We start from the raw sequence: 16039 nt of genomic DNA, 5'->3' as shown, positions 1-16039 counted from the left end.
TTAAAAGAATTGAACGGTTGAAATCCATAATCAAAAGCCCCAAATCAGTACATGATGAATGTAAACACCACACCACAAATGAAATGAATGTTAAAACATTTCCATCCTCAACACACGTCTCATCATTACCATTTGCATAATTGTGTACTCTACCTCTATAATTCAAACCAACACTAGCATTTAACAATTCTTCTGAGTTACATGACTGTCACATCGAATGCAGTTTATTGTCTCTGTTTTAAGGTAGCTGGGATATACAGTATTTCAGTATTTATCGGTAATTCAGTTTTCAATCTTTAAAAAGACATTTTAATTACTCTGTAACCTAGGTATCTCACAGCTCCCTGTAAGTGTTATGCACAGTGGCGGTAATTGGCATGTGCGAAGTGTGTGATCACACAGGGTGTCTTGGCTGGGGTGGGCGGCAATGCACAGGGACAGGGATTTTTTTCATATGGGAAATCTTACCGTTAGCACCCCCTGTTGACGATCGACCTGGGGGGTGCAATCTAGGGCCGTCGCACTGCTACTCGTTATGAGTGAAATGTCTTTCTAAATCTTAAATCTTTGGTTATGCATTAAAATACAAGCAGCAAATAGCTGTTGCAAATAGGTAAATAAGGTAAAATATGTCAATTTTAATTCAGTCATTTGTAGGGTTGGGCCTCGTTTGAATTTGAGCAATTCTGGTCCCGATTCCGGTCCCAAACGATTCTCGATTCCGATTCTTTTAGGGTGCTGGGTCAAAAAAGCTTGCATGCTTTAAACAAAGAGTGTCCAAATTATGAACATCCATTTCTTTAGCAGCCCGCAGCATTGACTAAAATGAACATTTGACTTGGAGTTCTTTATATCCAGTATCAATATCTTACCTATGAGCAATGTGTGTGGAACTAACCCAAGTGACTTAATTTTCATTAATTGATGTTTCAGCTAAAAGTTAAATATAGCATTGTTAAAATCGTTGTTTGGGACTTTTATCATGTCAAATGGTTTGTATGTGCAAGTTTTTTAACATGACTTCCTGTTTTAAGCGTGTAGGCTTTTATTTTGAAGAGTATGCACCGGCTCTCAGCATTTTGGCACGAAAAATAACTTCACACGGGTCTGGCGATTGATTGATTGATTTTTATTTTTTAATGCATGGAACCAAATGCTATAAAACATTGATTCCTTTCCTTACCCACCGATGAGGCACAATGTCAGTGTTTGTGACACTGTGAGACAACGTTTATGTGAATTTCGTCCCAATTCATTGTGATGTAAAGTTGCTATTGTCCGCATTTTAAAGTGTCCTTGGTCAATGATTTGCTCCCAGTGGGCCTGGCAGTGCCTTGCATGGCAGCAGCTGCCCATTAGTTTATGAATGTGTGTGTGAATGTGAGGCATTGTAAAGCTCATTGGACACCGTGATATTGTAGATATGGTGCTATAAAAGTGCAGTCCATTTACCATTTTGGCTGAGGCTCGGAGTGCATCAGACGCTACAAATCGTGAAAGCGTCCTTTGCATAATATCTTATTCCAAGTGTTGCACTGAGGTGACTGGTCATTAATTTTAACAAAGTTAAGAAAAAGTTTTGTTCGCCGCCGCCGTTGGGCACAAGCATGTCTTCATGCGCGTTCTTCATTGGTTTTCGCCACTTATTCGGGGTTAGCGGACTTGGCATTGAAACTGGGAACCGACATTTTTTTAATTTGAACGATTCCGGAAGAACCAGAACGTTAGTCCCGGTTCCAATTGATTCTCGATGCCCAACCATAGTCATTTGTGACTTTGTGTCACAAAGAGAAGCTGCAAAATAGAGAAGCTGTAAAATAAATTCCAAGGTGGTGAGGTCAAAGTCAAGGTATGGAGAAGATGACCAGGGCCTGACCTCAAGTTGTATATTAATGCTCTGCTTCTCCCCTTTGGTGATTATCACGTCCTTGCTCCTTTCTCCTCCCACAGGCAAGCGTGTGACTTTCTGATTTAGTCACCCAACTTACTGCACTGCCAAGAATTCATCCTCTCAGGTATTCAGTCAGTGCACGACACACATTGGACCTGCAAAATTGGTTGTGCTTTGAATTTAAGCTTTTTACAAGTTTTAACAGAACTACTTTAAGGATTTTTTTTCTTCTTTTATAGCGTTCACACATCATACATGATGTTTGCATGACAGTAGTGTGTAACACAAAAGCTACAAATAGAAGCGCAGTGAGATGAAAACATAATAGGATAGTGGTGAGGTGCTGCACAAAACTATGATATACAGTCTATAAAAAGTCTACACACCCCTGTTAAATTTTTTGTGATATAAAAAAATGAGACCATCATAAATCATTGCTAAACTTTTCACACCATTAACGTGACCTGGTTATAACCTGTAGCATTAAAAAAAAATAAAAAATGTCAAGCATGAAAGTAAAAATAAACAACTAGATTGTGCAAAACCCCTCTTAGAATTGAGGATGCCAGGAACTGGCAAACCTACGTTAGCTTGGTGGTGCAAACCTGACCGTATGGCACGATGGTAAATATTCAGTTTCTCACCTTGAGGGCCATCAGCATGTGAGCCACTCCCACTGCTAATAGAAATTCCACTGAAAAAATGAAACTATGAGTTGTTTTGACTCAATAAACATGGAGACACTTGCAGAGAAGTGTTCCAGTTGTGAAATGAATTGAGTCATTGAAATGCTTTCCTGATAATCTACCATTTTAAATTTTAGTAATCTACATCTCTTGACAATGGAAGTAATACAATTTACCATAAAATTATCTTGAGAGCTTTGGGAGGAGTGACAGATCTCATGGCTTTACTTTTAAAAAAATCTCAAAGAATATCCTTGTTCGATTAAAGTATTTCTATGTTTTTTGTGAATGTATCTCCCAAGAGACTCTGTACTGTATTAGAAGTGACTGAAGAAAAAAAATGTGCCCCTTTTAACTAAAAGACTGATCCAACATGATATAGGCTTCCTCATTGTATATTCTACCTCTTAATCTATTCCTGTGAGATATTTTCTTTGTTTTCTCCCTGGGTGTCCTCGTTCTGTCACGCCAATCAACCTTTTTAATTACTCTTGCTAGGAGCCACCCAATGCCTCCCTGTCACCTCTGGGAGTCTATGAAAGGGGAACAAAATGTAAAGGGAATGCTGGGTCCAATGGCAGCCAAGAGGCTCATCAGGGAGGCTATGAGGAGACTGGGGGCTGTGGTTATACACCACCTTCGGAACTCCATCAGCACCACTGCCAGATCATCTCCTTGTTTCCCTGCCGGCCAGATTGCTAGTGTCATGATAAATAGTTTTCTTTCAGTACAACCCTATCCAGAATTGTCTTAAGAGCCTCGGACATAGCATAGCATAGGAGAAGAGGCAATGTACAAGATTATCAAATGCATATTTTTTTCTGTAGAGAAATTATTTCCTCCCTAACTAGTTTTAGTTTGTCTTTAAAATCACACTAAGAAAATTAGCAGGATTTATTTTATTCATTTATTCTTATTGTTATAATTATTATCCATCCATTTTCTGTACCGCTTATCCTCACCAGTGTCATTGGTGTGCTGGACCATATTCCAGCTGAATCTGGGTGAGAGGCGGGATACACCCTGAACTGGTCGCTAGCTAAATGCAGTATTGTTACAATTAGGTTTTTGTTTGTTTCTTTGTTTTTTTGTTGTTACATTTTACCAAATAAAGCAATCATATATTCTATAGCACAAGTGTCAAACTCAAGGCCCGGGGGCCAGATCCAGCCGGCCAAATCATTTTATGTGACCCGCGAAAGCAAATCATGCGTCAGCTTCCATGATTATTGAACATTTCCAAATTGTCATATGTATGTATTTTTTTGTTTTGTTACCAGACCCCTTTTTACAGTAACTTGAACAATTGCTGTACAAACTATTATCCTTAATGTCTGATCAATTTGTTGTGTAGTTGTACCCAACCTCTCGCCCGAAGATAGCTGGATTAGGATAAAGCGGTGCAGAAAATGGATGGATGATTAACTTTGGAAATATATTTAATGAGAAAAATGGTGATGTGTTAAATACTTATTTCAGCCGCTGTATGAGCAGGTTTGTATTGATTGCATCAAAAATGCCTCACATTTGAAAAGATTTCCTATGGATGACAAAAGCGTTTCTGTAGGGTGGATGGTGGCATTGTGTGACAGACACAGACTGACGATCAATTGTCACCAAAATGTATGTGTACATTTCTAATTATGGCCACATACAACTCTGAAAATATCAGCTTAATCGGCCCGATATTTTTTATTTTATGGACCTGTTGAGCATTTTCTGTATAGTGAGCTGATATGGAGAGGAAAATGCTTATAATGTCCATAAAATCCAAAATAATGGGCCGATCATTGTAATACTGGGAGAGGTTAAAGCTGTCATGAGTAGAAATGTCCAAGTAAATTTTGGTGATGATTGGTCACAGTTTTGGTACATTTAGCCACGTAAATGATTGCTTGAATTCATGAGGCTTGCCAGAATGTGGCACTTGCCTGCCGTGTTTGTATCATTTTAATCAATGACACCCTAATAAATTAGTGAAATTTCAGGATACTAAATTAGTGACAGAACATAATTTTGGGGTGCTACCGCTGTCAAAATGAACGGTGAGCAATAATTCTAGAACCACACGAAGGGACCTAATGAATGCCCTGAAGAGAGCTGGGACCAAAGTAACAAAGAATACCATCAGTAACATTATGCCGCCAGGGACTCAAATCCTGCAGTGCCAAACGTGCACGCCTGCAGTGCCAGACGTGCCCGCCTGCAAGATGCCGCCTACCAGTGTGGTCGCCTCGGTAACGCGCTCTCTAGTATTGTCTTTGTTTTTGTGTTTTTTGTGGTTTTCGTCCGTCTTTGGAGACCTTACACGACTCACTTACACAAGGGGAGACCTGCTAACCATCAAGGAGTCTACTCCGGACTTTCTGTCACCAACTTTCGAATATCCGCTCAGTTTTTTCCCCGAGTTACTCACCGGAGCGGCGTCCGCGGTTTTCGGCGCATGGAGACGGAAGCGGCGCCACAGAGGGAAGCGAGCCGGCATTCAGGTGAAACTCCGCAAGAGAGGACACAGATTGGCGTTCCCGTCGATCCACCTCGCGAATGTATGCTCCTTACCCAACAAAATGGACGAGCTTCATCTTCTGTTAAAGACCAGTAAAGACTTCGGACGTTCCGCGGCCATGTGCTTCACGGAGACCTGGCTCTGCGACGCTGTACCCGATGGCGGCATTATGCTTCCCGGTTTCCACATTCATCGAGCGGACCGCGACATGGAATCATCGGGGAAAACAAAGGGCGGCGGGATATGCCTCTATATCAACGAAAAATGGTGTACGGACGTCACGGTGCTCAGCACACACTGCAGCCCGCATTTGGAGTCGCTATTCTTAAACTGTAAACCATTCTACTCCCCACGTGAGTTCGCATCATTCATTCTCGCTGGCGTCTATATTCCGCCTCAAGCTAACACGAACGCCGCATTGCTAACGCTCGCCGATCAAGTCAACGAAATTGAAAAAAAACACCCCGACTCACCCCTCATTATTCTCGGGGACTTTAACAAAGCTAAACTCAACCACGAACTCCCTAAATACAAGCAGCACATCGACTGTCCTACCAGGGAAAATAATACTTTAGACCACTGCTACACCACGGTAAAAAACGCATACCGTGCTATACCTCGTGCAGCCTTGGGCTCGTCTGATCACTGCTTAATTCACTTAATACCGACGTACAGGCAAGAACTTAAATGTGCGAAGCCTACAGTGAAAACAGTCAAAAAGTGGACAAATGAAGCCAAGATGGAACTTCAAAGCTGCTTAGACTGCACAGACTGGAGTGTCTTTGAAAATTCAGCTGGCAGCCTGGATGAATATACGGACACTGTCACATCCTATATCAGTTTCTGTGAAGAGGTCTGTGTACCAACAAAATCATTTCGCACATTCAACAACAATAAGCCGTGGTTCACTGCTAAACTTAAGCAGCTTCGCCAAGCTAAGTAGGACGCATATCAGAGCGGGGACAGGGCCCTGTATAATCGAGCTAGAAACCAGCTGACCAAAGAAATTAACATTGCAAAGAGGATCTATACAGCAAAGTTGGAAAAACAGTTTAGCGCAAACGACTCTAAATCAGTCTGGCATGCATTCCAGTCGCTGACTAATTACAAGCGACGATCCCCCCAAGCTGAGAACAATAGCACACTAGCCAAAGACTTGAATACCTTCTACTGCAGATTTGAAAAGGACAGTTTCACACCACACACCAACCCGGCCGCACCCGCGACCACAATCACACCTCTGACCGCTGCGTTAACCATCCATGAACAGGATGTGAGACGCATCTTCAAACAACAAAAGATTAACAAAGCGGCAGGCCCGGACCACGTGTCCCCATCCTGCCTCAAAGTCTGCGCGGACCTGCTCGCGCCAGTCTTCACTCAGATCTTCAACAGATCACTGGAAATGTGCGAAGTTCCATCCTGTTTCAAACGCTCCACCATCATCCCAGTCCCCAAGAAACCTGCAATCTCGGGTCTGAATGACTACAGGCCTGTCGCTTTGACATCTGTGGTCATGAAGTCCTTTGAACGTCTTGTGCTGGACCACCTCAAGAGTGTCACAGGTCCCCTGCTGGACCCCCTGCAGTTTGCCTACCAAGCGAACAGATCTGCGGATGACGCAGTCAACATGGGACTGCACTTCATCCTAGAACACCTCGACAGTGCAGGGACCTACGCGAGGATCCTGTTCGTTGACTTCAGCTCAGCGTTCAACACCATCATCCCTGAACTCCTTTCATCCAAGCTTCTCCAGCTCAGCGTCTCACCTGCCATCTGCCAGTGGATTTACAGCTTTCTGACGGGCAGGACACAGCAGGTCAGGCTGGGGGAGGCTACCTCATCCACACGCAGCATCAGCACTGGGGCGCCCCAAGGTTGTGTCCTCTCTCCGCTGCTCTTCTCTCTCTACACGAACGACTGCACCTCAGCGAACCCGACTGTCAAACTCCTGAAGTTTGCAGATGACACCACTGTCATCGGCCTCATCAAGGACGGTGACGAGTCTGCATATCGACAGGAAGCGGAGCGGCTGGAGCTGTGGTGCGGCCGACACAACCTGGAGCTGAACACGCTCAAGACTGTAGAGATGATCGTGGACTTCATAGAACAAAGCCCCTCACGTTGTCCAGCTGCCTTGTGTCAACCGTCGAGACCTTCAAGTTCCTGGGAATTACAATCTCCCAGGACCTGAAGTGGGCGACCAACATCAACTCCGTCCTCAAAAAGGCCCAGCAGAGGATGTACTTCCTGCGGCTTCTGAGAAAGCATGGCCTGCCACCGGAGCTGCTGAGACAGTTCTACACAGCGGTCATCGAATCAGTCCTGTGTTCTTCCATCACAGTCTGGTTTGGTGCTGCTACAAAAAAGGACAAACTCCGACTGCAACGGACAATCAAAACTGCTGAAAGGATTGTCGGTACCCCCCTACCCACCCTTGAGGACTTGCACGGTGCCAGAACTAAGACAAGGGCGTGCAAAATCCTCTCGGACCCTCCCCACCCCGGTCACCAGCTCTTCCAGCTCCTTCCCTCAGGTAGGCGCTGCCGATCAATGCAAACTAGAACTAGTAGACATTCCAACAGCTTCTTCCCTCTTGCAATCAACTTCTTAAACAGCTAACTTACAATTCAAGTACAACAAGCTGGCAATTTTTTGACTTGAGTTCGTTGTCACATTTCTGTATTATGTATTACTCGTGCACTCACTGTAGTTGTCTCGCCGTGCTGCACTATTTGCATATAGTGGCCACTCATGCCAGAGTAGCATCTGCTCCATTTGCACACTGATTGATTAGTATCTGTAACATTGGCACAACCATTGTCCCAGATTATCGCACTACTTGTCACTTTAAACCGCATACACTCCTTGAAGTCTCAGTGCCCTTTGCACAATGGTCATTGCACCGGACTATTGCGATATTAGCCATTCGAACTGAGGACTCTGCATCTTTTTGCACAATTGTTGTTTGTTGTTGTTTTTTGTCAATGTCTTTATGTCTCCAAAGTGTTCTGTAAATTGTTCTGTTGTACTAGAGCGGCTCCAACTACCGGAGACAAATTCCTTGTGTGTTTTGGACATACTTGGCAAATAAAGATGATTCTGATTCTGATTCTGATTCTGCTTAAGCCAGTACATGTCCAGGCCTGTCTGAAATTTGCTAGAGAGCATTTGGATGATCCAGAAGAGGATTGGGAAAATGTCATATGAAACCAAAATAGAACTTTTTGGTAAAAACTTGTGTTTTGAGGAGAAAGAATGCTGAGTTGCATTCAAAGAACACCATACCAACTGTGAAACATGGGGGTGGAAAAATCATGTTTTGGAGCTGTTTTTCTGCAAAGGGACCAGGACGACTGATCCGTGTAAAGGAAAGAATGACTGGTGCCCGGTATCGTGAGATTTTGAGTGAAAACCTCCTTCCATCAGCAAGTGCATTGCAGATGAAACGTGGCTGGGTCTTTCAGCATGACAATGATCCCAAACACACTGCTTGGGCAACAAAGAAGTGGCTTCGTAAGAAGCATTTCAAGGTCCTGGAGTGGCCTAGCCAGTCTCCAGATCTCAACCCCGTATAAATGTTTGGAGGAAGTTGAAAGTCTGTCTTTACCAGCAACAGCCCCATAACATCACTGCTCTCGAGGAGATCTGCAAGGAGGAATGGTCCAAAATACCAGCAACAGTGTGTGAAACCCTTGTGAAGACTTACAGAAAACGTTTGACCTCTGTCATTGCCAACAAAGGGTATATAATAAAGTATTGAGATGAACTTTTGTTATTGACCAAATACTCATTTTCCACCATAATTTGCTCATACATTCTTTAAAAATCAGGAAAAAAATGGTTTGAAAACGCAAGCGAGCTGTCATTTTGGAGGTGAGAGGATTCCACCCAATGGCGACAATATATCAAATATGACTAAATACTGCTGATTTTCACACTCTGCTGCGAACCGCTCCAGTGAGAGTTGGAGATCACGGCTTGATGAAGCCAACAGAACCACATCATCTGCAAAAAGAAGAGATACAGTACTGAGGCCACCAAAACGGAGCCCCTCTACACCTCAGCTGCGTCTAGAAATTCTGTCCATATGAGTTATGAACTGAATCAGTGACAAAGGGCAGGCTTTGCGGAGTCCAACCCTCACCGGAAACGAGTCCGACTTACTGCCCGCAATGCGGACCAAACTCTCACACTGGGCGTACAGGGACCGAACAGCCCATATCAGGGGGTTCAGTACCCCATACTCCCGAAGCACCCCCCACAGGACTCCCCGAGGGTCACAGTCGAATGCCTTCTCCAAGTCCACAAAACACATGTAGACTGGTTGGGCAAACTCCCATACAAACCCTGCCGAGGGTGTAGAGCCGGTCCACTGTTCCACGGCCAGGACGAAAACCACACTGCTCCTCCTGAATCTGAGATTCGACTTCCCGACGGACCCTCCTCTCCAGTAGCCCTGAATAGACCTTACTAGGGAGGCTAAGGAGTGTGATTCCCCTGTAGTTGGAACACACCCTCCGGTCCCCCTTCTTAAAAAGGGGGACCACCACCCAAGTCTGCCAATCCATAGGCACTGTCACCGATGTCCACGCGATGTTGCAGAGGCGTGTCAACCAGGACAGCCCCACAACATCCAGAGCCTTTAGGAACTCCGGGCGAATCTCATCCACCTTCGGGGCCTTCCCACCAAAGAGTTTTTTAACCACCTCGGTGACCTCAACCCCAGAGATAGGAGAGCCCGCCTCAGAGACCCCAGACTCTGCTTCCTCATGGGAAGGCGTGTCGGTGGCATTGAGGAGGTCTTCGAAGTATTCTCCCCACTGACTCACAGCATCCCGAGTTGAGGTCAGCGGCGCTCCATCCCCACTATAGACAGTGTTGATGGTGCATTGCTTCCCCCTTCCGAGACTCCGGATGGTGGACCAGAATTTCCTCGAAGCTGTCTCGAAGTCGTTCTGCATGGCCTCACCAAACCCCTCCCATGTTCGAGTTTTTGCCTCAGCGACTACCAAAGCTGCATTCCGCTTGGCCAGCCAGTACCCATCAGCTGCCTCAGGAGTCCCACAGGCCAAAAAGGCCCGATAGGACTCCTTCAGCTTGACGGCATCTCTCAACGCTGGTGTCCACCAACGGGTTCGGGGATTGCCTCCACGACAGGCAGCGACCACTTTGCGGCCACAGGTCTGGTTGGCCGCCTCAGCAATGGAGGCACGGAACATGATCCACTCAGACTCAATGTTCCCCACTTCCCCCGGGACGTGGGTGAAGTTCTGCCGGAAATGGGAGTTGAAACTTCTTCTGACATGGGATTCTGCCAGACAATCCCAGCAGACCCAACAATACATTTGGGCCTGCCAGTTCGGACCGGCATTTTCCCCCACCATTGGAGCCAACTCATCACCAGGTGGTGATCAGTTGACAGCTCCGCCCCTCTCACACCCGAGTGTCCAAGACATGCGGCCGCAAGTCAGATGACATGACCACAAAGTTGATCGTCGAACTGCGACCTAGGGTGTCCTGGTGCCAGGTGCACGTGTGGACACCCTTACGTTTGAACATGGTGTTGTTATGAATAATCCATGATGAGCACACTACTACTACTCTTTCTCTCACAGCTCAGTCTTGGTGCTGTAACAGACATTATGTGTGTGGTGTATTCTGTTCGTCACCTTGAGTACACCACACACTATAAGAGAAGTAAACATACACGTGGCGATTTTTTTCCCCCCCCCTCATCATACAGGACTCTAAAGTGTAACGAGTGTCAGACATGCACCCAAATGTCTCCACGGTGTGCCTAAAAAAAAAAAAAAAAAGCGGCCAGTAATTTTAAGGGAAGAAAAGAAAATCTCTGCGACTTTGAAAGCAGACACAAATTACACCCATCTAAACCAATCAGAGATAGTGAAGGGGAGCACCCCGGTTTGGTCGTGTGCGTGCGTGTGTGTGTTTGTGTGTGTGTGTGTGTGTGTGAAGGCGACCATCCCGCAAACACCAACGAGCTGGTCCATCAAATTTGTATGAAGTCGCAACAAAAACTTATAACACAACATAAACCTCAAAATGACAAAATCCACTTAAAACACAACCATCCCACACATGTTCTTTAGCTGGGAACAAAAAACCTGGTGGGACGTTTCCTATCAGCTTGCAATTAAGGAAGCCTTTGCCCAACAATGCAAATATAAACTTGAAAGCGTATATGGCGCATGCTCGCTTTATAGCGAAAGGGATGCAGCCATTCAAACATGTTTACTAACCAGCGTTTAAACAAATGCTGCAGACGTTTCATAGGCAGTACAAATCTTGGTTGCTTTGATCTACTTGTGCTGTTATAAATGTTACGTTGCACTTTTTCTTAACCATCTCGAAACTTCTTCGTGAAGAATGTTAAGACCTGAGACATCCAAAAGTCCTAACGCACGTTAAAGAACTTTGTTGACCAGATTCTTAGTTAATCATTTACCAGTCAATCCTGCTTAAAATGACAGGTAGCTATTATTATTATTATTTTTAAAGAGTGAACCTGTAAAACTGCGGGGTTGAATGTGATGTGGTCAAATATTTCGGTGCACGTAACCTTTGTGCTTGTGCACCCAAGAAAAAAAGATGGGCACACCAAAGCAGACAGTGTCAAAAGTCATATGTGGGCTCACTAACATTCTTAAAAACAAGATATTAAAAATCAATTTGTGTATACACCATTTAACGTAAAATACATGGCCAAATCAATAATTTCTGGGTTGGTCAAAACACCATTGTACCTGCTAAATCTGAGCTATTTTTTCCCCACCTTTCCAAGACATTTGAGACTATTTAATCCTTTCTTACTGTACATTATTATGAGAGTAGTTTTGGAAAAGGCGCTTCACTGTTCCAGCATGTGTGGCCCATTTCAAAATGCGAAGCCCATAAAAATAATTTGATAAAATGAATAAATTGTCAGACCTGCACAGTGCCCCAACCTCATGTCCATCAAATACCTTTGGGATTAACAAGAGATTGCAAGCAAGGTTTACTGGACCAACAGCATTTTCTGACCTCAGAAAACGACTCCCACTCACATGCTTCCTATTATACAATATACAATGGAACCTCTCTTGTTGAATACCTTTAAGCTTCTAAAAAATCGGAAGTCCAGACAAGAGTGTTATTGCTAAGTATAACTTGAGGTGGACCGACTTTTGGACATCAAACTGTCATATAGAATATTGTATTTTGAGCTTTTAAAAATGAGGTGTGTGAAGTGGTATTTATTACCTTTCCCCATTCATTATTAAGGGTGCCTTTTTAAAGAGTATGCCTATTGTTTTTAAAGGATCAATTAAAGACTGGTTTATTCTGCTTATGCTTATATACAGTTATGTTTCTTAGACATAGCTTGAGCAGCGAGTAAATGGTTTATAGGGCCTGGATTCTAGAACAAATTATTCCGAATACAATTAATCCTTAGATTCAGAATTTGTTTCGTAATTCAAAGAAATCTGAAGTCGTCATCACCGAATGGATTGTGATCCATTTTGGAGGTTCACAGTTAAGTATAAAGAAACAAAGGAAAAAAAAGGGGAAAAAAAAAAAATTGTGTCGGGGCTCCTGCAACTGGCTGCCGAGTCTCAGTTTCCGGAAGCAACTCTTGCACTAGCACAGTATGTTGTTGCTGTGAAATTGGACCCGTATGATGCAGTATTTTTATTGTAAAGTATATTACTTTAAAACACAATGCACCAAAAAATAAAATAAAATACAGCACTTTTACACTTTACTGTAATCCTTCATTTTTACTGTAAACTGCGTTGCATCATGGGAAGGAGGATAGAAGAGAGAGGGAAAAATTTACTGTAGCCACCATTGTTTTCTTCCCTGCAAAGAACAACTTTTCCTGCCTGGACAACTTCAACTCGACGACTGCCATGTGACTATAACTTGCCAGTTGGGTGTCTGGACTCATGTAAGTCCCATTTTTCTATCCAATGTCATGTGGAAATTACATTGTATGTCAATTTCAAGGCTTAATAACCGGACGCCTGTTGAACCCCCGTGATAAGGTTTGGTGTGGCGCGAGAGAGACGTTTGGTGCCGCCTGAGAGCCGTTTTTGTTAATTTTTTGGCGTTGGGTTTTTCACGTGACAATAAACCTGAAACAAACAGATTAACGTTTCGGCGTGTAGTATTGGAAGGCGTTATGCTACGTTATAGCTGCATCTTCCAACGTGTGTTGTTCGGAGCGAGAGAAGCACACTGGAGGTGCTACCTAAGTCATTTTTTGTTACTTTTTTGTCTCATGTTTGTTACCTTATAATAAACAAACGTCTCAATGTGTTACAATATTTTCGCAATTATTAACCCCATTTTAAGTCATGTGACGTAAATGCTCTACCTAAGCCAGTGAGAAAATATTTTTTTCCGTTTCTGTGGTGAAGACATGTCGTTGCACATCATCGTTCAACATTTCTATTATAGTAACTCATATATTATCTGCACTTGCAGCCACACGGCCTACACCAGCTACTGTGCAGCTGACCACCTTGCCGGACACCCCATGTTTAATTGTGGCAGGTAAGAATTGTATGTGATTTACGTACAATGACAAAATATGGGCAGAAAACAGTTACTACTGTATCTTTCATACAGATTAGAAGTGACAGCTGACATCAAAATCAATACTTTGCACGGGGGCTGGAGAGTGTCTGTGGCCCCCTAGTTTATTCCTTCCTTCTGCCCCCCCCCCCTGTCTTGGTCTACGCCCTCGCAGGGGTTTGACACAGCCTAACAATGCCTCAGTTCTTTTCCTATGTGTGACTCAAAGGTCTTAGCTGGTTTTATCTAATTTGAGCAATTTTAGGGTGCTGTCTTGCACTGTACCACGGTATACAAAGTATGTCTTTTTAGTACGGTCCCCCCGCCCCCCGAGTGGCTGTGAGAAGTTTGACAGATAGCGAACCGTTCTCCAAATGAGAAGCAAAACATGCTTGCATTAAGCTGTTTGTCCTCCCAGTTGTAGTTTACTGTAAACCTTGACAGGTTAAACAAAGAATTAAATAACGAATGTCAGTTACCTTAATGCTAACATACATTAATGCAAAAATCCATAGACATGCTAACGGACATGAACACCGATGTTACGGTAATTATAAACCCAAACAGAGCAGCCCAGAGTGTTATATACTTCCTGTATGATAACAATTACTGACAATTACACGCCTGAATATACAGTGGTGTGAAAAAGTGTTTGCCCCCATTCCTGATGTTTGTCACACTTAAATGTTTCCATTATCAAAATGTTTTAAATATTAGTCAAAGACACAAAATACAGCTTTTAAATGGTTTTATTATTAAGGGAGAAAAAAACTCCAAACCCACATGGCCCTGCGTGAAAAAGTGTTTACCCCCTAAACCTAATAACTGGTTGGGCCACCATTAGAAGCAACAACTGCAATCAAGCGTTTGCGATAACTTGCAATGAGTCTCTTACAGCGCTGTGGAGGAATTTTGGCCCACTCATCTCTTGCAGAATTATTGTAATTCAAGCATAAACCGACTTGAAGCAAGGGTTTTATTAAACAATACAAATTTGACAATATAACGAGGGAGTTGAATGTAGAGCTGCAGCTATCTAATATTTTACTATTTGGGTATCCTACTCAAAATTCTATCAAATAATCGAGTATTTGGATTGTTTTGGAAATTAAATCAGGAAACAATCTTGTCTTTTATAGTTTTATAATATATTTGCAAAAAGAGAGAGAGAGAGAGTCAAGAGAGGTTAAAGGTGCCCGTGTCTTTGCCTGTCTCTGAAGAAGACAGAAGAGCAACGCATAGTTAAACTAAAATGAGAGGGAGATGACGGAACAAGAAAGAAAGAACTGTTCATAGTTATCTTTTCCTTGAGAGAGAAAAGGGAGGTTGGTACAACCACTGAAACAGGATGACAGAAGGGAAGAAACAATTAAGCTAAAAAGTCACACAAGAACAAAGAACTATTGAAGTAAACTATGGGAGAATACAATAAAAGAGTATATAGACTATATTTTATCATTTTGCCATAACAAATCCCTTTGATTGATTAATCAGTCAATCAATCAATCAAACTAAATGAAAAATTAGTAAATAATGACATGATATGGACATGTATTAAACGATCTGTAAAAAAAAAAAAAAATTTCAGGGTTTCACACCATAATGTAGGTTTAAGAAAATCCTTCATAAACAGGTTGTAAGTCAATCTCACAAACAGGCTAGACCGAAGAATCCGAGTCTGGGTCAGTCATATCATCCAAACAGTCAGCATGAGGAAAGTTTAGGAAAACATCGGTCACAAGTAGGAGAGGAGAGCGATGGAGGGTCAGTGTGAGCCACATGCGTATACTGGACAAATGCAGAGCCAACCATGCACAAGAAGAGCAACATAAAAAACAAGTGCAATACAATATAGCTAAGCCTGCCAGCCGAGTCCAATCAACCAGCTAGAAACAAGAACATCAAGGCTTGATTAATGTGCTGTGGACAGATAAAATAAGTTAAGGTGCAATGAAAGAGTGCATGTAAGAACAAACAGACCGTAGGAAGTGGAATTAGCAGAGGAAGTGGCAATCGCATGTAACCGTTTGTCATGGTGGTCACATCTCACAAGGTACAAAATTGTCAAAGCGAGAGCATCAATACACATATTGAACACAATTATTATGGCAATTAGTGCAAAACCACAGAGGAGGAGTTTGAAACCTCTGGACAAGTCATCATCTTCTACTGTTCTACAGAGTTTAGAAAGTGCGAGTGTGTGTGTGTGTGTGTGTGCGCGCGCGCATGTGCGAACCCGTCAGTTCAGACAACAGATGACTCAGCTTTTATGACCTATCTTCTGCTCTTCTATTACCTATCGACGTGCAATCAGTTAGCAGCACTGATTGTAGCTAAAAGTGTATGCTAACGGTGAATCATCATTAGTCTATTCAG

At 43.2% G+C, this 16039-nt stretch overlaps 1 protein-coding gene across 3 annotated transcripts in view; it reads left to right on the top strand.

The window, feature by feature from the left end:
* Positions 1–16039, top strand: part of fhit (fragile histidine triad diadenosine triphosphatase) — a 346540-nt gene that overhangs the window by 18745 nt on the left and 311756 nt on the right. For 2 of the 3 annotated variants that reach the window (XM_061784847.1, XM_061784848.1), the window contains exon 2: positions 1951–2015. Coding sequence is in view for 1 of the 3 variants with exons in the window: in XM_061784846.1 (XP_061640830.1) it covers positions 4659–6026 (1368 nt within the window). In the remaining 2 variants the exon portion in view is untranslated. Of the gene's footprint in view, positions 1–1950; positions 2016–3075; positions 6288–16039 lie in introns of those variants that run through there. The other variant, XM_061784846.1, reaches the window with a different exon arrangement.

Source organism: Phyllopteryx taeniolatus, chromosome 9, assembly GCF_024500385.1.
Source record: "Phyllopteryx taeniolatus isolate TA_2022b chromosome 9, UOR_Ptae_1.2, whole genome shotgun sequence".
Lineage (NCBI taxonomy): Eukaryota > Metazoa > Chordata > Actinopteri > Syngnathiformes > Syngnathidae > Phyllopteryx > Phyllopteryx taeniolatus.
The sequence above is the reverse complement of the archived record's forward strand: the minus strand, read 5'-3'. Positions and strand labels throughout refer to the sequence as shown.